Source organism: Cydia splendana, chromosome Z (genome assembly GCF_910591565.1).
Source record: "Cydia splendana chromosome Z, ilCydSple1.2, whole genome shotgun sequence".
Classification (NCBI taxonomy): Eukaryota; Metazoa; Arthropoda; class Insecta; order Lepidoptera; family Tortricidae; genus Cydia; species Cydia splendana.
The window spans coordinates 18,633,043-18,658,313 of record NC_085987.1 but is presented as its reverse complement, the minus strand read 5'-3'; the positions used below and the strand labels follow the sequence as shown (position 1 = coordinate 18,658,313).

The 25,271-nt window shown below is 38.6% G+C and overlaps 1 protein-coding gene and 1 long non-coding RNA gene across 4 annotated transcripts in view; one reads left to right on the top strand and one right to left on the bottom strand.

The window, feature by feature from the left end:
• Positions 1-17,201, bottom strand: part of LOC134804720 (maternal protein pumilio) — a 362,073-nt gene extending 344,872 nt beyond the window's left edge. For 2 of the 3 annotated variants that reach the window (XM_063777883.1, XM_063777885.1), the window contains exon 1: positions 16,297-17,201. In XM_063777883.1, the coding sequence (XP_063633953.1) occupies positions 16,297-16,536 (240 nt within the window). In that variant the 5' untranslated portion in view covers positions 16,537-17,201. The remainder of the gene's footprint in view (positions 1-16,296) is intronic. The other variant, XM_063777884.1, reaches the window with a different exon arrangement.
• The window catches only part of LOC134804941 (uncharacterized), a 384,312-nt gene that overhangs the window by 202,097 nt on the left and 156,944 nt on the right, over positions 1-25,271 (top strand). The window lies entirely within an intron of this gene.

Below are 25,271 nucleotides of genomic sequence, written 5' to 3'. Positions count from 1 at the left end.
CATTCCAGGATGATATTTAATTGTCCTATGCCGCATGTTGAAGAAAAAGGAAGAGAGAAAATACTTTTCAAGGTTAATAAAGAAGATTCTTACAATTTCTCTATTGTGGTTCTAGATGTTAATATACCTATATTAGGTTTAATAATAAGAAGTCGAATATTGCAAGAATATATAAGGCAAACAATATACTCTTAATTTAAGTATTGTTTTATTTTTCCCTGAAAAGAAACAAAAATACAGTAGGTAGTATACAGTAGCTCCCCAAGGTCCACTTCATACCTAATGCTGACAGCAACGAGACCGTATCAGGCCCTGTCAAACATGAAGTGAAACATCTAGAACACGGGTATGATCTAGAGGAGTTTCAATATTGTAGACCATATGCCATCCGTACCTATGCTACGCATACTATGACATGAGCGTAACGACTCCTTCAAAATTTGTTGGTCGGCTCGGTCCGGTCATGTCACGGTATGGTGTTGGCAGGGGACGGAATGGTTTATTGGGTGATGACTGATAATATTTCATACAAAGCATGATTTTGAGCCGGACATGATCCTGTTACAGCCACGTATTACATCATTCTGATACAGTACGATGCAGCGGGCACAGGACACGTGTAGGTATGTTTTGTTGAAGTCGAGGAAGGTTCCAAACGGTACCTAAATACTAAGAGATTGTTGAAATTAGACATCTGTCCGTGATCCTAAATACCGCTACTAAGACTATGGCTTACTTAATAAGTTGGATAGTATGTTTTGAACATTTGTACCTACTTATACTTACCCACCTCATAGGAAGTCTTAGGATTACTTTTACAAATTTACGAATTGAACCTGAATTGAAATTTAAAAATTCCAACATATGTACCTACCTATTTACTTAATTGAGTACCTACAAGCTAGCTGTTTGAAATTAAAGTTGTAAACATGATGGGTGTGTTGTGGTACTTGTAGGTATCACCGTGCATAATCGATATAAGAGTGCGTAAAGCGCATTAAGTGATTGTTCCATACTTTATTATCCCTTAGGTTAGGGCAATAAGTAATTATACAAATTATATTATTACATAACATATGAAACTTGTTTTTAAGTTATAATTATCATGAGTTTAGTTAAATAAGTACAAGCAACCCACCCGCGAGAGCGAGTCGCGTTTTAAAGTTGCGTAGACTTCGACTCGCGGATTGACATAAAGACGAGAGAATATTTTGTCTCAAAATAGGCAGTTGTGCTACGGATTTTAGTTCAAAGTCGCGATCGTTGTCATTTTCTGACAGTGACACCTGATTGCGAGTTTGTCGCGGCTCTCGCGCGTGAGTTGTGCTGCCAACACGCGACAAGCCGCCAAGTCGCGCCGATCTGTCTCTTCTCGCGCCTGTCGCGGCAAGATGTGCTAGAGGTGCAGGTGTACTGAAGGGCAAAGGCCTATATTGTTCCCGCGGAAGTTGTGGATTGTGAAAAAAAGCTATAACTCCCTAGGGAGTTATAGCTTTCTTTTATAATTATGTCACTAATTCATACGAACCAAGTAGATTATAAGTAAAGATGCCCCGAATAGTGAATTTGGCCGAATACCGAATATTCGGCGACCGAATATTCGGCATGACACGACAAAACTGTTCGCTATCAAAGCACAACGTTTGCTAAGATATATTTTATGTTGAACAGAATTAATGAATGTAATTAGAATCAGACCCATGATAAAAATAAAATATTTTGTAATCAACAAATGCTCAAAAACGTGCCTTCGTGTTTAACTATTTTCCAAGAATACATTTTAAATATTAAATATACCTAGTTTCTGGTTATTTGTTTGTGTAATTTTTCTTTTTAGGTAGGTGCAACCGATATTCGGTATTCGGCCGAATAGTAGGCAACATTCGGCCGAATACCGAATATTCGGCAAAGTGGCCGAATAGGCCGAATACCGAATAGTTGCCGAATATTCGTGGCATCTCTAGTTATAGGTAAGTAACATACTTTGTTTTAAGCCAAGGTATAAGGGAGTTTTACTTTTAAAATACTGACGTTTATAATTTAATATTTTTGATTATTTTTTTAAATATTTAATTGATTAATTTAATAGCCGTTTAAAATATTTTTACACAATTTTCAGTCGTGGCTGAATGCCGAAGGTCTGTGCCTTCAATGCCTAACCTGTCAAGAAATGACAATATGGCGGACGATTGTTTGAAATGTCACCGTATTTAAGAATTATTTCGCTTAAAATTTAATTTTTTCTTCGCAAGTGTGATGAAAACCATTGTGTAACAGGGATGTTGCGGATGCAGATTTTTTGACAGCCGCGGATGCGGATACGGATATTTAAAGGCTCACATCCGCGGATGCGGATGCGGATGTCAAGATTAGGTACTTAAAAAAACGTCAAATATTACATTTTTAGCAATTTTTATTTATTTGAGCAAGAATATAGGTGCAATATATTTAATAAACAGTAACTTGGCCGACTTTTATGGATCTAGACGATTATAGGTAATGACTAAATTACCTAGCACTTACGCCGCCGCTAAGACGTTCCTGTACCGACTTGTTCGATATCCGCATCCGCATTAGCTCCGCATCGATTTTATGCGGATGCGGATGTTGAAAATAATGCGGATGTTCCGCGGATGCGAATATTCGCAACATCCCTGGTGTGTTACTCCGGGGGTAAGAATATTGCAAACTCGGGTGTTTAATTCCCTCCAGCCTGCAGCTGAAGGAATTATAGACCTCGCTTACAAAATCTCACTTGCCCCCCACGTTGCATGTACATTCTGCTCGCTACATTATTTCAATTACAGATGTAGTAAGTAAGACTCGTTTCAACTGGTAAATAGAATTTAAGTCGGTATGGCTTATAGTCGCACATTTATAAGCCAAATAATTTGTTTGAAGGGCGATATCTTTAAAACAAATGACGGTTTTCAATTAACATAAACATTTTTTTTTTCTAAAGAGTCCTCATACCAGATAAGCAAAGAGGTTTTGTACCATTTTACTTCCTTCCACTTCATTTCGCGAATATTTGTACCTCCCTTCGTACAATCGGAGATTGTATTTCTGAGGATAAATAACCCATAGCGAAAAATATTTAGATTGCAATATTTATAATTATGATTTAGCAAACTGCAATAATTAATTTAAAAATGATTTGTTCCGTTCATCATTCGTTGAAGTGTGAATATCAGCGCGATTCCCTCTTCGGTCTCAGTCCATCTTAGTATGCCTAAGGAGTATGTGAGTAGGGGGTAATGACCCATCACGCGTTGAAGGCGCGCACTTTGTTGCCTCCTGACAAAAGACTGTTAAGGACTTTTGTGAGCCGACTGAAAAAGCGCTCCTTCACCGACCGTCTAAGACCCTCTTCCTCAATACCCAACGCCTGTGACATACCAAGGTATTTATTTATAGGGTTCCGATTCCGAGATAGATCTGAAATCACAAAATTGCACAAAATTTGCCAAGTTAAGCCGCAGCCGACCAAGAGCAATTGGAAGCTACTAAAAGTCAGCTACCCCCACAGGGAAGGTATTTATTATTTTTTTATCAGGTGTATCTCATGCAGCCTTTTTTTTTTTTTTTTGACGGAGTGGGAATGCATTTACGCACAGTGTGTGGGACTCGCCGCTCCTTATCCCTCTCTTAGCGAGAGGGGGGGAGAATTTGGCCCTACCCACTAAACCCACTCCGGCGTTTCACCCTCTTTGCCGTTCGTGAGGGCGCACTGGGATCGAGGTCATTCCACCACGGCGCCCTCCGGCAGCCCCGGCTTATCGCCAGGGCACCCTCACAATGCAGGGGGGGATCAGAAACGCTTGATCCCCACCCCTACGACGTGTGTGGGGCCGATGCGATGCGATGCGGGTTCGGTACCCACTGGCCCCACTAGGGCTCGAGGCGAGCATACGCTCCTCGCCTTCGACCCTGCCGCCTGCGTCGGAGAGGAAGCGCGTCAGCAGCCGCTTCTCGCTCCCTCTCCGCCTCCTCCTTCTGCGACATAACTTCTTCGCAGAAGGAGGCCACCGCTTCCCATTTCCTCTCGCTACCCAGCATCACCGCTATTATGCTGTGTAGCGAGAGGTCCGCCACCCCCGTCGCTGCCCTGAGGGAAGCTCTTTCCACGGCCCAGCGATTACACTCTTCCAGAGTGTGCTGAGCCGTATCATCCGCCGCGCCACATTCGTGGCACTGAGGCCCCGGCTCCCTCTGTATTTTGTGCAGGTAGTGTCCGAAACAGCCGTGTCCGGACACCACCTGCGTCACCCTAAAGGTCAGGGCCCCCCTGCCCCGATCCACCCACTCGTCCATTACCGGGAGAATAGCCCCTATGGTTCGGGTTCCATAGTGGCTATCCTCCAAGGCCTCCCGCCACCTCTCTCGTAGGCGCTCCGTGGCTCCCCGCATCACCATCTCGGCCTCCTCCGCGTCTGGGAGCTCCCCACGCCCCCTGGCTTCCGCCCTCAGCCGGTACCTGTCCGCCAGCACCCCCGCGTCCAGCTCCCAAGGCGGGGTATCTCATGCAGCCTGCAGCCGGCCACCGGACTATAAGCCATACCGACTTAAATTCGTCATTGGCGTCCAAAACGTATTAGATTACTAGCTGTTGCCCGCGACGTCGTCCACGTGTAATCTTATCTTCAACATTTTACATCTTTAGTACCTATAATTTTCATAGATGCAAACTTTATAATACAAACTTTTAATATAATGTTAATGCCCTTTTATCAAGTTTGAAGTTCCTAGCTTGAAAGAAAATTTATACCACATATAAACTTACATCCGCTTTTTAACCCCCATAGAGGTTGATTTTTTAAGAACGTTGTAATAACTTTTTTTGTAATCTTATATTATAGTTTACTAAGAAGTTTCAAAGCATTTGTAATGGATTTAAACTTTCAACCCCTTTTTAACCCTTTTAGGGGATGAATATTTAAAAAATGCTTAAATTACTTTTCTTGAATCTAATAATATGCTCTTATACAACGATTCAAGTCCCGCACTTAAAAAAATGTTTGACCTCCATACAAACTTTCACCCCCTTTTTCACCACCTTAAGGGATGAATTTAATTAATTTAACAAACGCAGAAATTAGTTATCTTCTCTTTTAATGAAATAAGTTTTTACGAAATTAAATATTTCTAGCTTAAAATAAAATTTGAACCCTATACAAATTTTCAACCCATTTTAACCCTTTTATGGAATGAATTTATTAAAAAGCTGAAATTACTTTTCTTGTATTCCAATAATATGCCCTTATACTTACCTATACAAAGAGTCAAGTTCACAGACTCACAAAATATTTGATCTCCATACAAACTTTCAACCCCTTTCTCACCACCTTAGGGGATGAATTTTCACAAATGCTTTGCAAAGTTTCAAGTTCCTAGCTTAAATTAAAATTTGCACCCCAAGACGAACTTGCATCCCCTTTTTAACCCCCTTAGGGGTAGAATCTCCAATAACGTTGCAATTACTTTTTATTATAATCGGCTATTATGCCTTTCTAAGAAGTTTCAAAGCATTTGTAATGGATTCAAACTTTCAACCCCTTTTTAACCCTGTTAGAGGATGAATTTTACAAAACGCTGAAATTAGTTTTCCTGTCTTTTAATAATGTCCCCAAATACAAAGATTCAAGTCCCGTTTTCGAAAAAAATTTTGATTAACATACAAATTTTCAAACCCTTTTTCACCACCTTAGGGGATGAATTTTCAAAAACGCTGAAATGAGTTTTTGTATTTTAATAATATTTTACGAAGTTTCAAATTCCTAGCTTAAAATAAAACTTGAACCCCATACAAACTTTCATCCCCTTATTAACCCCCTTAGGGGTTGAATTTCTCAAAATCGCTTATTATCTCTTGTACACTTTATAAATGTACTCTGGTGTGCAAATTTCAACATTCTATCTTTTGTAGTTTCGGCTCTGCGTTGATGAATCAGTCAGTCAGTCAGGACACTTGCATTTACATATATATAGATTTTGTACAGTCGTACATGCTTTCGAAACTACATGATTATAATAGTACATTATTGTCGAGGCTCGGAAGTAGCTACTTGCAGGCTGAGGATTCGTTTTAAACGGACGACCTTGGGAGTCCGTTTAATTGAATCCGAAGCCAGCAAGTAGCCTTCCAGCCAAGTCATATATAGTGCTTTTCTCAAAAATGGTGCAAGAAATATAAATATCATAGAAATATTTTACAAAAGCAACTTTCTTACGTATATATTTTCACAGAAAAAAGTAGAAACAATTGAAAAAATTAGCTTTGCCGCCTTTTTTTTTTTATAAAAAAATAGAAGTGTATTTTTCTGCCGAAAATACGCCAACCTATTTGAGACAGCTAAATAGTCGCGGTACTAATCATCTGTTTGGCTGTTTAATGGGCCTGCGCCTTCATTTGATATGGCCATTTCAACTTTTAAAAAGTTTGGAACTCGACAAATAATGGAATTTGTATGCAACATTGCAGTCCCAAAATCGAGACTGCAATGTTTTTAACTTTTTAATTTTTGACTGACCATAAACTACGCGCTTCGCAACCTATTTTTTAAACGGCAAAGTCGACTTTGCCGTCCATTTTTGAGAAAAATCATAAACCTGGATCAAGTGGATCATTTCAAAAAGGTTATCGAGCGTATTTGGGACGAATGTTAATGGAAATGGTGCGTGCTGCGTGTGATTCATTCGAGAAGCGTTTGAGGCTGGTAAAAAAAGTTAAAGGCGGAGTTATTCCGAAACATTTGTTTTTGTTGTAAATATATTATATAAGTGTGCCATTAATAAAATATAATTTTAATTGTAGTGACTATTCGTACATTTATTTTATTCAATATTCGACGACCAGTCTGGCCTAATGGGTAGTGACCCTGCCTGTGAAGCCGATGGTCCTGGGTTCGAATCCCAGTAAGGGCATTTCTTTGTGTGATGACACAGATATTTGTTCCTGAGTCATGGTTGTTTTCTATGTATTTAAGTACATATTTATATATTATATTACTTAGTCAATCTGTGTAAGAATGTCCTATAATATTTATTTATTTATAATATTTGTACTGAATTCGGACTTATTGGACACGGTGTATGTTCTAATTACGAATGATGTAGTATGAGTATGCAGATGTCTATAAGTTAAATTTTAATGGTAAGAGTTGATACTTAACTCCAAAGCTCACTATAATCTTACCGTGCGATGAAAACTGCGATGCTTAGATATTCATCTGCTCTTTGTTAAGTACGATTCCCACCGAACGGGCGTAGTCGGCGCGCAATTCTCATTTGTACAAACAGCAACACAACACTCCTTACTGTACATAGACCTTATTACAACACGCATAATTGTACAGTTAACAGTGTGGGCGGACTCCATCGCTACTGCCATACATAATGTATAGGCACATTGAAAATGCGCTGCGGCGCGGCCCGACTCCAGCCGGTCGGTGGGAATATTACATTATAATTATGTCTGGCCTTCTGAAGTAGGTGAGCTGAAGGAATGTACCTATTTTCATTAAGGCACACTAGCATTTGTGTATTTACATACATACTTTTAAGGAATAATATTTAAATAAAAAAAAACTATAAAAATTACTGCTGTCTACAGGAATGTTGGTTACATATCAGAATACCGAAAACTGATTTACCTAATGTTGAATCACCTATGCTTGACTCACCTATTTTTAAATTACCTATCGATCATTTTACCTAAACATTGACTGACCTAAGTTTATAATACCTAAGGTCAAATAACCTAATGGACGAAACACCTAATGCACGATATACCTAATGGAGGTTTTACCTACTGCACGTTTCACCTAAAGCTATTATACCTAATACACGAATCACTTATAGCTAATATACCTAATGGAAGATACACATAAAGCTGATATACCTAATGAACGATGTACCTAAACTTGATTTACCTAATGGACGAAATACCTAAAACTGTTAAACCTATCGAACGAAATACCTTAAGTTGATATACCTCCTGAACGAATTACTTAATGGCGATATCCCTAATGCACGGAATATCATTTTGCCGAATGATCAAGTGGCAACTCCACCCAATAAATCGTATGATTTCGCAACCTTACAGTAGAAATTGTTTGTTTGGATAACAACTTAAAAATATACTTTTAGAAACGCTACGTTTTAGGTAGTAGATGATTTCGTAAATCTAATACAAAACACAAAAACTTTTTCACATCAGCAGCTCGAACAAGGGTACTTTGCTTCTTAAAAACAGTGAGCAATATGCGATTTTGCTCACTGAGTGAGACAAAAAGACATTCAAGTGACCTTTATAGTCAAATGTCATTTCTACATGCGGGGTCTAATACAAGTTCGAAATACTTGGGTTCTACTATCTCTGTCTCTTTCACACTGTTAGCAAAAATAAACTGACGAAAAAAAGTTCAAACGACATTCAACGGTATATTGACTGTTTAGAATAGGCCCCCCGAAAAACTTCAGAACGCATCGTTCCAAATCCAAACCACGTACGAGCTCCGTACGAGTATGAATTCTAAATAATTATTTAATTAAAATAAAGTTTAAGTTTGATAAAAACTGATAAAAATACTATATGTTAGGTATTTTATTGTACAATTAAAATAATGAACTCAAAAAATACACAGATGATCACGCAAAATAAATTATTATACTTTTAAGAATGTCTACTATATTTTGACAAATAGTACGTATCCGCAATTCGGACCGTATCTTACAAACTTTGTTTTACACATAAAAGTTGTCGATTGAAGTGTCAGTTGATGTTCATTATTTCCATATTATTTTACTGAAATGTATTATTACTTTTGTTTTTGGGTTCGATTGCGGTAATTAAACTTAATTGTTTGTATATCTTAAGAAAACATGAGTGCATAGGTATTAAGTGACGAAGAAGGATTACATTTTTCAAGTTGTCTAATAGGTATGTTCTCACTGCTATAAAGTGAAAAATTTTGTGTACTACACGAGATCAAAGTTATTTACATCTCGTGCGCTTTTGAGTCCCTTACTACGCTCAAGATTCTAAATTAGAGATATATTATAGAATCTTTCGCTTGCACGGGACTCAAAATAAGCACTCGAAGAAATATCAAACTTTGATCTCTTGTTGTACAAATAACTATATTTTTGTAAGTTAACATCATGACGATGAAACTCAAGTCGGTTTTGGCACTGTTTGGTCGCAGTTAACCTAACACGCTCCTCCTCGCTTTGCTCGTCGTTGCACCTATCTCGACTCTGTCAAATGACTAGTCATTTCATTCAAAGGTCTTATATTATAATAAAAAATAGTAGGTAGGTAGTGCATCGACTTCAGATATTTCGTGCATTAGATGTATCGAATATAGGTATTTTGTTCATTAGGTATGTTAACTTTACGTAATTAGATCATTAGGTATACCGACTTTAGGTCGTGCAGTAGTAGTAGTAGTAGTAGTAGTAAAACACTTTATTGTACAAAAATCAAAACAAAACAGGAAAAATAACATTCGTCATTAGTACAAAGGCGAACTTATCCCTCATTAGGTATATTAACTTTAGGTAATTCGATCATTAGGTATACCGACTTTAGGTATTTCGTGCATTAGGTATATCAACATTAGGTGTTTCGTGTATTAGGTATATTAGCTTTAGGTATTTCGTGTGATAGGTAAATCGGGTCGGGTAGGTATTTCGAGCTTTTAGGTATTTCTATTGTTTCAACTTTAGGTAAATCAACCATAGGTATTCTGAGCTTAGGTAAACCAATTGTATGTGAAACGTGCAATAGGTAATTCGTACATTAGGTGTTATGTGCTTAGGTTAATTTATCATTAGGTATTTTAAAAAATAGGTGAAACGAGCATAGGTGATTCAACATTAGGTAAATCGATTTTCGGTATTCTGATATGTAACTGGAGTGTTTGTTTTAGTGTTTCATTAAATAAGGTAATATTAAGAAAATACAGCAGAAAATATGGCAAATCGTAAGTAAAGTTTGGCTGTAGGTTTAAAGTAGTAATCTAGTAATTAAATAAATTTACGAAATTACATTAAATACCTATAGTTCGTTTTTTTAGCATTAGAAAAAGAATACGCGATCTTGAAGTGTATTTTAATTGAAAAACGCTTTTTAAAAATCATTAACTATTACTTATGAAAGCAAAAGAATATAAATAATCATATATGATTCATAATTGTTAAATATTTGCCGTGACTTATTTTTCAAAAGTGTTTTTTTCAATAAAAAGACAGGTCAAGATTATTTACCTTTTTTCTAATGCAAAAAAAAACGAACTAGGTATAAGTATTTGTGAAAAGTTTCATTTTAGATACAAGCTTTTATCGCTGACTGTACTTGTCTTTCAACAAGGAACTAGTACTCATCAAGACAATTCTAACAAACCCAAACCCAATCAAGTCGTGTTGTTTTACTTTCATTGCATCTCTATTTCACATTTTTAACTATCTGGAAGTGATCACTTTTTAGCAAGAAGACCACCCGTTGTTTACCTTTAGTACAGTGTGCAATGAGGAGCGTAAACAAGATTTTGTAAACAAGGTCTCATTTCCGACAGTCACAGGCTGAAGGGAATTAAGTAGTGTCCGACCGAAACATGTTTTTTTGCCGAAACCGAAACCGAATGTTCGGCTTTGGCTCTAGTTTCGGCCGAAACCGAAACTTTTATAGACTTGTTAAAATCGTTGAAAAAATGACATAAAACCGCTTTTACGCACTATATTATGGGGCTATCAATGGGCTGTCAACACCCAATGTCCTTGAGATTGATGTTACTTAAGCAGTTTTTAAGAAAATTACTAGAGTTAGACCAAGATAATTCTGCAACGATTTTGATAACACACGCAGCGCAAGTGTTATTTTAAACGACAAAACTTCTATGAAATTATGACGTTTAAATAACTTTGCACTAGTTGCACTGCGTATGCTATCAAAACCATTGCAGAATTTTCTTGATCTAACTCTATTCATTCATCAGTCAAGCTAACATGTAGATACTTCTTCTTGGTCGCATCCATCATGACTGATGATCGTGGTTGGTGGGTTTTGTTCGGGCACGAACACACTCTCGCCATCGATTCCGGTCCATCGCTTTCCTCACCACGTCATAGAATTTCTGAGATGGTTCCTCGCCTTTGAGTTGGTCAGTCCATCGTGCTGGTGAACGGCCCCGTGACCTTTTGCCATCAGTATTACCAACAACGATTAACCTTTCCAACTTTCGTCTCCCCTTCTCATTATATGGCCAAAGTAACTTAGGAAGCGTTGTTCACAGATTGTGGACAATCGCACTTTCACGTCGAGTTCCAACAGTATGGAGTGATTCGTGCGCTTAGCTGTCCATGGTATTCTCAGCATACGCCTCCAACACCACATCTCAAAGGCATCGATCCGTTGTTTCTCTCTGCTTTTGATTGTCCACGTTTCGGCTCCATACATAAATATTGGAAATACAAGGGCTCGTACAAGTCTCATTTAAGTGTTTCTGGATATTTGAGCACAGACTCCAACTAATGTCCATTGTATTAAAAAGCGAGACCGCAGGCCGAGCATGGCGCAGCGAGGCCAAAGGCTAAGCTGAAGTAGAGGACATGTGGAACACAAACCAATGGTAAATTGAGGCAAAGAGAATAGATAGTATAGAGGGGTCCTGTCATAGTAAATTTTGTAGTCACAGTAAATTTAGTGCCATCTATCGACACACGACCAAAACTCAAAATGAAAACGTATAAAACTATCAAAAAATTAATATATGTGGATAAATGATTTTATTATTTTTATATCATTTTGACCCATGTTCATTCACTGATACCTATGTGTTAAAATTGTTAAATATGAAACGGTGTCGTCATCGCCATCTAGCCGAGGATAGGCCAAAGGTGTATGCGCCATCTGTCCGAGAATGACTTTTTCTTGACTTCCGAGGCACGTTTTTTCCTTAGACTTTATTCATCTTATACGGAGTTACATATGTCTTTGATTGAGGTAAGTGAGGCTAAGGTCGAGCATTCGTATGAAAAACTATACTGGGGACACTTAAGGGTTTTTTCTTCGTTTTAATCAATAGTCAGCTGTTCAGCCTCGCAAAATATTAACTATTGAGAAAAACAACTTTGCGGCACAAGTTGAGCGTAGCCTTTAGCCAGGCCTCCGTCACACGCTCAAGGCCACGCGCTATATGCCTACCGCTCGGCGTATCGTCGACGATACAACCGACAGAGGGCCGCCGAACGCCCGCCTGAACGCTTCGCACCGCACGTTTCCCGCGCTTACGCTTCGAAATGCCGAAACCACGTAATTATTGTGCAGTAAATGGGTGTAAAAGTCAAAAAACAAAGGAAAAAGCCTATAATAAAGATTCATCTTTTTATGGCGGGCTGAAGGTCCCACCTGAAACGTTTAATAATTATATTGAAGGGTTAGAAAAAGTATTTTTAAATAATTTTGACTACGTAATAATTAATCGACCTGGTAGCACCGTATTACAACTTTTAAAAACCGTTGATTTTCCGTTTCCGTTGAAAATTATTTACGCGATTTAGGATATTTACAACTATAAAATTTAATAACAGAGAATTCCGAGAAGGGAAAAGACTAAAACATATTTCATTGACTAATAAAAAATATGGTTGATCCGCAACATTCGTTTTATTACAATAATCATCATAGGTAGATGCCTACAACCCTAGCGCATTCTTCCGATGACGCGTTAGCACGTGACTCGCACGGCGGGCAACACAGTCTCGACTCTTTGTGCGCGTACTTATGGTACATTTCTTCTTGTCCTGAGCAGCAGGTATTATTATAGAGGTTTTGTAGGCTATTATAGCGTAGGTATTTTCGCTTTTGTTTGGGAATGAAGTATCTGTTACGTAGTAACTATTTATTAATCTGTGCTTTAGCCTCGCTTAAAATTTGCCATTAGAGGTACATAGGAAAATGACTGAATAAGTGAGTGAATAATCGTCATCGTTCGATTCGGGTCGAGCTGATACTCGGCCAACGCCTGAAGATTGAAATTAAAAACGAAAACTTATTTCCCTGTACTGAACAACAGAACATGCTGTATGTAGAATTTGATATACAGTGGAACCTGGATAATTGCAATCTCAAGGGACCGGCCATTTTTTGTCAATTAACCAGGTTTTTCATTTAAGCAGGTCGTGTCAATTAACGAGGTTCAAAAAATCGTTGTGTCAATTATAGAGGTTTTCATTAATAGAGGTTGCGTTCTGACAAATTTCTTTTATGGAGGTGCAAATAACCATTGAAAGTAGATTTACACGCTTACGTTCTGGGTTTCTGGTCTATTATATACACTACATTAATTACTACTTTATTTTCTTATTAATCATTTGGGTTTGAAAAATTTCCTTGAATCGTAGAAGAAAGTTTTACTAGAATGTAAAAAGCATACTTTGTTAGGGTTCCGTACCCAAAGGGTAAAACGGGACCCTATTACTAAGACTTCGCTGTCCGTCCGTCCGTCCGTCCGTCTGTCACCAGGCTGTATCTCACGAACCGTGATAGCTAGACAGTTGAAATTTTCACAGATGATGTATTTCTGTTGCCCCTATAACAACAAATACTAAAAACAGAATAAAATAAAGATTTAAATGGGGCTCCCATACAACAAACGTGATTTTTGACCAAAGTTAAGCAACGTCGGGAGTGGTCAGTATTTGGATGGGTGACCGTTTTTTTTTTTTTTTTTTTTTTTGCATTATGGTACGGAACTCTTCGTGCGCGAGTCCGACTCGCACTTGCCCGGTTTTTTTTGATTTAATCAAAACTATTTCACCTACTACAGGCTGCGATAAATACCCAATAAATAAATTGAATTCTGGATGAAGATATAAATAAAATGATCATTGCTATTAAAATATTGTTTCTGCTGTCTATTATTTAATTTATTTCAATTACAGAGGTAATAAGTAAGACTAGTTTCAATAATAGAGGTAAAAAGAAGAGCAGAAATAACGGATTTTTTTAGCACAGTGTCAATTATAGAGGTCTTAGTTGCGATGTGGTCAATTACAGAGGCAAAATTACGAAAAGCCCTAAAAATCTAAATTGCAATTATAGAGGTTCCATAATTTCAATTATAGAGGCCTTTTGGTCTCAAGGGACCGGGACCGGACTTTTGGTTGCAATTATTGAGGTTTTCCATTTATCCAGGTGCCAATTAACCAGGTTTCACTGTATGTATTACTATTTACTTTTCGGTGAAGGAAAAACATCGTGAGGCAGCCGGATTAGACCCAATAAGGCCTAGTTTACTCTCTGGGTTAGAAGGTCAGTCTGATGGCAGTCGCTTTCGTAAAAACTAGTGCCTACACCAATTCTTGGGATTAGTTGTCTATTGGATCCCAGGCTCCCATTCCCATTGCCACGGCTCGGCAAAAAATCCGGGATTACGCGAGGAAGATGATGAGTTTTCTTATTATTCTCTTGCCCAGGGCCCAGTAACATGCGACAGTGCTATCTCATTCACTCTGATACAATTAGACAGTGTGCGCGTTATAGGTATTGACAGCCTCTTAAGACTGCGTCTACCGTCCAGTGGCGCCCTTATTAGTGGAATTGTGTTTTATAATAAACCAATTAATTTCTGTACCTATACATGAATCAGTATATGTACGTATTAATATTGATGTCCTACTTATTCCCCAACTTTTGGTCTTTGTCCGAAGTACCATTTCGTAAGTTTCGGCCCGGCCGAAAGGTTCGGCCGTTTTTTGGCCGAAACCGAAACTACAGACGAAACATGATTTTTTGGCCGAAACTGGCCGAAACCTGGTCGGACACTAGAGTTAAGGACTAGAGTTACAATATTCTTACCCCCAGAGAACCACACAATGTTTATCATCACTACACCCCGTTATCTAATGCTCAGTCTGGGGGCAAATAGTGATGTTGCTTCACATTATCAGTCCATTCATATTTATCTATAAAGGGTTGTTTGTCAAAATAAAATTCTTATTTTGTGAATGCTCTAGACATTCATTCCAGACATTGATTATCGCAACTGCCCCATCACTTGCCCCCAAACTGAGCATTAGATAACGGGGTGTAATCATCACACTTGCAAAGAAAAACCTAAAATTTAAGCAAAATAATTATTTGGCATAGGGTGACATTTCAAATCACATAATCACATAATGCGGTCGCCACGCCACAGCCTCGAACGTGACATCATACTGGGGCAATTTGAAGGCAATCGGGCTAGAGGAAGAGCCCCTGCAAGATGGTCGGATTCCATAAAGCAAGCATGTGGTTCCATGCAGAGGGCAGCCCACATAGCCCTTGTTCGCGATAAATGGAGGGACATAGTTATTGGTCACGATCCTCAGTCATGAGGGAACAACGAAGAAGAAGAAGAAGACCGGAACAATTGTCCGTCTTATTGTCATTTCTAACAGGTTGACTAACCTGTCACCCACAATTGAACACTTTGTGTAAAAATATTATAAACGGCTATTTAATTAATCAAATTAAATATTTTTAAACATAAACATTAAATTATTATTGTTAGTATTTTAAAAGTAAACCACCCTAATACCTTGACTTTAAACAAATTATTTTACTTATAACCTACTTGGTTCATATGGATTAGTGACAAAACTACTAATATAATATAATAACTCCATAAAATAACTCCCTAGGCAGTTATAGCTTGTTTTTCATAATCCATAACTCCCGCGGGAACAATATAGGCCTTTTCCCTTTCAGTACACCTGCATGAAATAAGATATTTTACGAGCAAGTGTGATGAATAATATGTTGTGTTCTATATATATTGTGGTTTTCTATATTCTATCTGTATGTATATTGGAAGTCGATAAATGAGTGACTTCTCGAAAATGCTATGAAAATTCCAGCCTCTGATGATAATACCACAATCAATAGCAGCCCTAGCAATTTTTTTATAGCTATACCACATTATGCGGGTAGGGTCCTCTACCCAGAGCTGGACCAGCGAGATGGCCATGCGATGGTTATGGCTCTGCTTCACGATGGCCCAGCACTGGTCCAGCTATATGGCCATGCGATGGTTGAGAGCACGCACTATGGAATGGGCCACATATAGATGAGTCCCCTGTTAGAAACTAGCACCAAACTCTCAAAACAAAATTTTGTTTCAGCACTCTCGCATGAAGACACCCGGCACCCTAACCACTATAACACAAAGATGGTCTCTAATAAAAATGTAGCCCTTACTCATTATTACATATGTCAAATGAAGGCTAAAAATAGTATATACAGAGTATAGATACCTCCAGGCATGCGTCGTCCCCTACTGCCCAGCGTTGCTTTGGAGCTAGGCAGGGCAGTTCCGGGTCGTGAGAGTCGCGCTCGCGGTCGCGCTCGCGCTGGAACACGTAATGCACGCCGGCATCGTCCTGGGACTGGGAGCGAGCCTGCGCGGTGCGCGCGCTCTGCAATCCTGCGTCGCCAGTCTCTTCCTCCGCTCCCGACCCCGGCCACTTCATTGGGCTACCGTGGGGCTCAAGCATTCAGTTTCACTTCACTTGTATCTTTTACAGCCGTAAACACGAAGCTTTCGTGAAATTTCTCCGCTTCCCAATAAATCGACAATGTTGCTCAAGTCCAACACAATGAGTAGTCCAGTAGACGATTTACATGATCATAAAACACTGAGTATGAAGAACGTAGTTCTCACTTGTAACCATTGATTATCGTTTATTAGGCAGCCTTTTTGTCTTTGTCAATGACAGCTAGCAAAATCGAAACTACGATGACAGCCGCCGCTAGGGTCGACCAAAATATTGCAGGCGCTTCTGGTATCACTGACCGATCCGAACACAAAGGCAACGGGATGAATCGATGATAAGGATAAACATTTTTTTTATCTTTTAGACTATAAACGCAAACTATTGTATTCACTAGATTCCGAAATATACTATGTCGGCGTCAAAAAAACTGAATCGAGTAAACACTCAAAACAAAAACACTATTCACAAAGATTCTAAACAAAAGGGCCACAAATATAATAACTATATGTACACGGGACTATTTACAATATTATATTTTAAAAAATACCGATCTTATGCCATTGGATACTATCAATAATTTCCGATTCAGAAAAGACGACCAACATCCTTCCCTTCACTGCTTATCCGCCATATCGGTAGGGTCGGGCAGATGCGATGCGCGCGCAACGCGCAAAGCTATATAAACATAACATTGCCTTGGCATACAGATGCTTGTACTGTACGTTACGTTCCGTGTTCCGTAAGCGTTCTGTACACTCAACAGTTAATAGAATTTCCATCACACTTGCTCAAAAACGATCTTATATCATGCAGGTATACTGAAAAACGAAGGCCTATAGGTACCTATTGTTCCCACGGGAGTAATGGATTGTGAAAAAAAAGCTATAATTTGTTAGGAAGTTGTAGCTTTTTTTTATTATGTTACTAATTCATACGAATCAGGGCTATAACCACGAAAATCGAAGTTCGCAAATTGCGGGCATTTTTCTCTGTCACTCTAATTACGCCTTCATTGGAGTAAAAGAGAAAGATCCCCGCAATTTGGGAATTTCGGTTTTTGCGGTAGCCCCTCACGACCAGGGCGTGAAAATCGAAGTTCGCAAATTGCGGGCATTTTTCTCTGTCACTCTAATTACGCCTTCATTGGAGTAAAAGAGAAAGATCCCCGCAATTTGCGAATTTCGGTTTTCGCGGTAGCCCCTCTGTTCACTTCCTAAGAAAGTTATGTCCTCTTCATAGACTTATAATATATAGAGACGGTGTCTAAGCGAGCTGTCACTGTTGCCACTTTTGTTTAGTGTACGATTAACAATGAGGCCCACCTTGCTGTAGCCATGTCGATAAAGTCATATCGATAAACTATCGACGTTTCTTGCAGTTTTAATTTTACTTCAAAGGCTTAACGATACCTAAAATGACCAAAAACGCTTTTATTCTTTATTGTGGTTATCAGATCACAATTTTATAGTCACGCCCCAGCAGGGAACCAAGGGAAAGTTCAGATATTTAATTAAAATACATAAATACCTCCTAAAATAGGTGGTCCGCAATAATTGAATTATATGATTATATTATAATACATTCATTATCCATTAGCATTTCAATTATGTTTATGTTTAACGAAGATATTGAAGCTTCAATTAATCGCTATTTCGTTCCGCTGTGTAGTGTTTATATAATCATGATTATCTTTATACGGATCTTTTTCACCTTAAAGTTTCCTTACCTACTTCTATTATACAATTGATTAAATCCAAAGAAAAATTTATATTTTTAGCTCTAGCTTCTTTTTGTGAACTTAATGAATTGAAACTTTGATATATGTATACCATTTTTGAAATCAGCAACTATTATTAATTATCTCATTATAATTTCTAAATTTTCGATTTAATACATATCGACATGACACTGGCTACTGTAATAAACGCCATTATAAAAAAAAAATGTTTGCGGTTTATAAGGCGTTTATTTTAAATAATATTAAAAATGACTGCACCGAGTGAGGTCCGCAAACTATTATTGAAGCTCGTAAATAATTACGACAATGTACGAAGTCGACGTGAAGCGTTGTATAATGAAAAACTGCAATGTTTACAAGTCGTAAACAATTTAGTAGGTTGGTGCTCTATTAATATTTTGATACTTTAAGTACCAGTACTAACATTTGCCTATTACTTTGATTAAGTACGTGAATTTATTAATGCCTGAATCTCATAACTAAACAGGACAAGTGTATAAAGAAACGGATAAACTAAAAGTTCTGGAAAATATCTATAAAATCTAAACATTGGAACGTAAACATATGTGTTTGTTGTTGACTGTACTTTAAATAGTGGTAGAAATTATGAGAGCTGACTTTGAGTGCACGTAAACGTATATTTAACTTATTTCCTTTGGTACCTTACGTGTGCACAGAAAGTCATTAATATTATCTAGTATCAAAACTATAATTCCTACTACACAAAGTGTGACCAGCCCAAGATTTTTTGAATTTCCCGCCAAAAATTTGTGTAAAATTTCAGTAGCCAGACTTCTAAAGATAAATATGCCTTTTATTTAAATCAATTGATAATACCACAAACAAGGGGTAATATTTGCATCTTTCATGTATTTCGTGATATGAAGATAACAAATATGTTTATCAACAGAATTACTAATTTACTACCTACCAATACCAGCCAGGCTAAACCGGTTGTCAACTTTAGTTCCATTGGTACACAACTAGCCCTAGTGGCGCCCGCCACTAGTATTTTTAAACGTATAAACGGAAGGGGACATTTTTTTTGTATGGAGTTACCGTTCTTCTAGTGAGTAATATTTTTTGATACGAATTAACTGCCTATAAAATAAGTTCCGTAAACCAGGGTTACTTTGATTTGCGGGTCGACTTTGATAACGATTTCCCTCCGCTACTAAAGTGCTTGTTTTGACGAGTTGGAAAATACCTTCACAGTTATTTTTCCTTTATTGGCAACACTGATAGTTGCTTCACCGCCCAGTAACCGGATGCGAGTGTAATAATATTATTATTTCGTCTTGAAAAAAAATATTAATGGCGGGTACGCATTTCTTCCTGGTTTTATTGGTTGAAAAACTTTTACTATATTTGTGTCAATAATTAAATAATTTTATAGGGTCTTAGGTTAATCAGTGTTTATTCGTGAGTTTATAAAAAAATACCTGTATTCGACAACCTACACATGCGCATATAGCCGGGGAATCCATGGGTCGGGGTGTCTTTGATCACTTATACGTGGTTAAATTGATCAAAATATTAAAGTAACATTATGCATTATTTTGGCAACTTACGATTTTTTTATGTATCTTTTTCTATAATAAATAGGTATCGTTTGAGTCCAGTGGAAGAGGTAGAGGATATAGAATTATAAGTTTGTATGTAAATGTTGATCTCCGGAACTGCTCATCTGATTTTAAACATTCTTTTACCCGTTTCTATTGTATGGAATTAACTTTCTGGGTGGAAATTGGCTATATTTAATCCTGCGTCTTTGCTTTAGGTGTTTTATTATACGTGCGTAAGGCCACCAGCCCACCAGGCTACCCACCCACCATTAATTAATTCTACTATTAATAAATATGCATTGTTTTTTTTATAGAAACAATGCCAGAGATTACAAAAAAATATCGGGTAACGAGACTACAAAAAATACCAAGAAGAACAACTCAGTGATGCACTCGCACACATAGTGGCGGGCCCAAAATCTATTCGTGCCGCATCGAAAGCATACAATTTTTTATATAGAACTTTATACAATAAGTATAAAGGCAACATATCAAAACCCCGGGTGCACAGACCAAATTTACTTTAACCGTAAAGCTTGCAATTCAAAAATCTGTTGGTAAGTGAGATAATAAGTTAAAATCCTACGTTATTTATAGTAGATAATGTAATAAGCGCTTAAAGTTATTAATTTGTATCATTTGGTATGTTATCAAAGTAACCCCACACCTTAAAAATATAAATAACTTAAAAAGTACTTAACCGATATTGATTTTTTTATTTTTTACGGGCTTTTTAGCAGGTCTACTTTAGATTGTCAGCAAAAAAATTAGTGGTTTCAAAGTAACCACCCCATTCTCAATATAACTTTGATCGCGTTGTTTTTATTTATTTCTGAAAAAAATATAAGGCCTAATTTTTTTTTATTTGGCAGGCGGAAAGAAGAGCAAAAACCGATTATTATATTTCATATTTTTACGTATATTAGGATAGTCAAAAAATGGTGCCAAACTCTAAAATTGATCAAAGTAACGGTTTACGGTTTTACTTTTATAATACTAACGCTTAAAATTTAGTTTTTTTTTTAATATTTAATTTGATTAATTCAATAGCCGTTTAATAGTTATTTGTACAACAAGAGATCAAAGTTTGATATTTCTTCGAGTGCTTATTTTGAGTCCCGTGCAAGCGAAAGATTCTATAATAGATTCACGAGCGTAGCGAGTGAATCTAATTTAGAATCTTGAGCGTAGTAAGGGATTCAAGAGCGCACGAGATGTAAATAACTTTGATCTCGTGTAGTACACAAAATTTTTCACCCTAAGCAGTAAGAACATACCTAGAGAGACAGAGATAATAGAACCCAAGTATATCGAACTTGTATTAGACCCCGCATGTTGAAATGACATTTGACTATAAAGGTCACTTGAATGTCATTTTGTCTCACTCAGTGAGCAAAATCGCATTTTGCTCACTGATGAGACACTCTCAGTGAGCAAAATCGCATTTTGCTCACTGAGTGAGACAAAATGACTCAGTGAGCAAAATCGCATTTTGCTCACTGTTTTTAAGAAGCAAAGTACCCTTGTTCGAGCTGCTGAGGTGAAAAATATTTTTACACAATTTTCAGTCGTGGCTGAATGCCGAAGGTCTGTGCCTTCAATGCCAAAACTGTCAAGAAATGACAATATTGGCGGATGATTGTTTAAAATGTCACCGTATTTAAGAATTATTTCGCTTAAAATTTGTTTTTTTCTTCGCAGGTGTGATGAAAACCACTCTGTGTAACTCCGGGGGTAAGAATATTGCAAACTCAGGTCTTTAATTCACTCCTGCCTGCGGCTGTCGTTTCCAATATTACACTTTCCCCCGTCGTTGCACAATGTACTCTGTTCAAAGTTAAATTACAGATTCATTCGTATAATATAATGTGTTTCTCACGTAATGACCATCTCCACACGTAATGACCTGTCATTCCTGTGGATAAAGATGGGGAGGTCGAGAGGGGGCATGAATACTGGGCAAGTTCGTGTTCTTGGATTGCAACGTCCCAGGCAATGTAGAGCCAAGCCTGTGTAGAGGTCACTACACGTTCGTTCTCTTGTTGGAGGATGTGGGAAACAACACGGGGAGTCACAGTCACCGGTGATAAGCCTGCGCAAACGGGCGTCACGCGGTGCGTGGAGCAGCAGGCATGTCACAGCGTCTGAAACAAGATGAGCTTTGTCGGCACCTGAAACACAAACACAAACAAAAACTACAAATAGTCAGAATGCCGCTATAATGCGGTTCAGCCCCTGGAATGTAAGGACCATGACAGCCGGTCAAAATCTTTCACCTGATGATGCTCCACAGCTTAGAAAGACTGCTATCATCGACAGGGAATTATTGAGACTCCGAGTTGATATTGCTGCACTTCAGGAAACGCGCCTCGCTGAGGAAGGAAGTCTGCGTGAGGAAAATTACACCTTTTTCTGGAAGGGGAGGAATTCAGACCAACGTCGCGAACATGGCGTTGGATTTACTGTACATAACAAATTGGTTAGCTGCATAGAGACCCCCTCTTTTATTTCCGAACGTCTCATGAGTTTGCGTTTGACCACTTCAACGGGTTCCTGTAACAGTTCTTTCAGCATAAGCCCCGACTCTAAATTCGAGCTCCGATATCAAGGATAACTTCTATGAAAGTCTACGTCTTCTAATGGAGTCTATACGAGCTTCGGATAAACTCATACTACTTGGGGACTTCAACGTCAGAATTTGCAGCAATGCATTGAACTGGTCCGACTGCATGGGTACTTATGGGATAGGGAACATGAATGAAAACGGTCAACGGGTCAACGTCTCCTCGAGTTCTGTGCGTCTAACAATCTTTGCGTCACTAATACCTTCTTTCGAAATAAAATGGCTCATAAGGTGTCATGGAAACATCCTAGATCCGGACATTGGCACCAGTTAGACTTTGTTATAGGCAGGAAACAAGACCTGCGTAATATCCTAAATACTCGTACCTATCATAGTGCTGTTTGCGATACGGACCACTCTTTAGTATTAACTAAAGTCAGACTTATGCCAAGGAAAATAGAGTCAGACCAAGAAAAGTCTGCAGCGGATTTGATAGCCCTCGCAATGCAAGTGTTATTTCAAACCTCAAACTTCTATGAAATTATGACGTATAAAATAACACTTGCACTGCGTGGGCTCTCAAATCCGCTGCTGACTTTTCTTGGTCCGACTCTACACTCATGAAGACCGCAACGCAAAGTGAAAGCACCATTGGATAGCTCAAAATTGATTGACATTGCCACTAGGAACAGTTTTGCATCGAATGTAGAAAACAGACTTAGTTTAGAAACCTTACAGGACTCTCAAAGCCTTGAATCTGCTTGGGCGACCTTTAAGACCACTCTTATGCAAACAGCTACGGACTCTCTCGGGAGGAAAGTTAGGAAACAAGATGACTGGTTTGCTGAGAATGAACACATCTTACAGCCCCTTATCGAGGAGAAGAGAAATGCTCATCTCAAGTACATATATCACCCAACCGTCACTCGTTATAAGGATAACTATAATTCTGCGAAATCGAACCTACAACGCGTCTCACGGGAATGTGCAAACTCCTATTGGGTTGATTTGTGTGCGAGGATCCAACTTTGCCACGACTTAGGCAACTACAGGGGAATGTACCAGAATATCAAGACAGCAATCGGCCCTACCCTCAGGAAACGTGCTGCAATCAAGGACCTAAATGGCGAGCCGATTTTGGACAAGGACAAGCAGTTGGAGAGATGGGCACTTCGGCTTTAGAAACCCTTCCAAGATTCCCTGTAGCATCAGACTGTGTGTCATCTAGACACACCTTCCTATGAAGAACTTCATACTGCTATCAGGGGATTAAAATTAGGGAAAAGTGTTGGGCGGGATGATATTCCTGCAGAACTTCTTCGTGTTGGTTACGTGTCTTCACTGCTGTTCATTATACTTTCGCGTTGCTGGGAAGAGGGAACTGTACCACAGGACGTGAGAGACGCTAATATAAAGGAAAGGGATACAGAGGGGACTGCAATAATTACAGAGGAGTATCACTACTAAGCATTGCTGGGAAAGCTTTAGCAAAAATGGTTCTGAAAAGGTTAGAGATATTAGCCGATCGAGTCTATCCAGAATCACAATGCAGCTTCAGAGCTGGAAGGCCTACCATGGACATGATAAGGTTAAGGCAGGTACAGGAGAAGTGCCGTGAACAACAGGTGCCCCTCTATACCGCTTTTGTAGACCTCAAGAAAGCCTTTAACACGGTCAGTCGCGAGGGGCTCTACAGGGTACTTGAACACATTGGTTGCCCGAACTTTCTCTTAAATATCATTAAATCCTTCCATGACAACATGCGTGCATGCACGACTTGACGGGGAAGAGTCTGACCCGTTTAATGTAAATCGAGGTGTAAGACAGGGATGCGTTCTTGCTCCCACCCTTTTTGGTATCTTCTTTTCTGTTCTTCTCTTGGTGGCCTTTAAAGAATGTAACGTAGGAGTTCATCTGCATACAAGGAAAGACGGGCACCTTTTCAACATCCGTCTGTTAAAATCAAAGAAAAACAGATGCAACATGTTGGCCAGAGAACTCCAATATGCAGATGATGCTGCATTGGTCGCTAACACAGAGTATGGGCTCCAAGATCTGCTAACAAAGTTTAACACAATACCTGTCAACTTTTTGGAAGGACTGTGAACAGTAAAAAGACTGTGGTTCTCGTTCAAGGTACGGATCATATGCCCAGTATCATGCTTGGTGACGATACTCTTGAAGTAGTTGAAGTAGTCGAGAACTTTTGTTATCTTGCATCGACTACCACCAGCAAGTTGTGCAATGATCGAGAGATTGATACACGGATAGGTAGAGCTGCGGCCAACTTTGGAAAGCTTCAAGCTCGAGTCTGGAATAATAACAAGCTGAAACTCTCGACCAAGATCCTAGTATACAAAACAGGCGTCCTAAGTATCCTCCTGTATGCATCTGAAACATGGACAACCTACTCCAAACAAGAAAGCCGCTTAAATGCTTTTCACATGCGCTGCCTCCGTACGATCCTCGGAGTCACCTGGAGGGATCGTATGACAAACGAAAGGGTTCTCGACCTTGTTGACTGTTGTAGTATCACTGCCACCCTAAAACAGCGAAGGTTGCGGAGGCTGGGCCATGTTTTACGTATGGACTCAGATAGACTTCCCCGGGCAGTGATGCTGAGTGAAATTGCATACGCCAAACGACCAGTCGGACGCCCGTTGCTTCGCTTATTTGTACGTCATAATGTCGTAGAATTTTAACGTTTAAAATAACATATTTGAAAAAGTAGTCGATAAAGCAATCAAACATCGACAGATTATTAATATGTTGTAACATGACATCTCTTTTTCATCTCACATAGACAATTTACGCACACACTTGCATTTCATTTTTGGTCACGCTTTTGAAGATTGACAGTTGTTCTTGT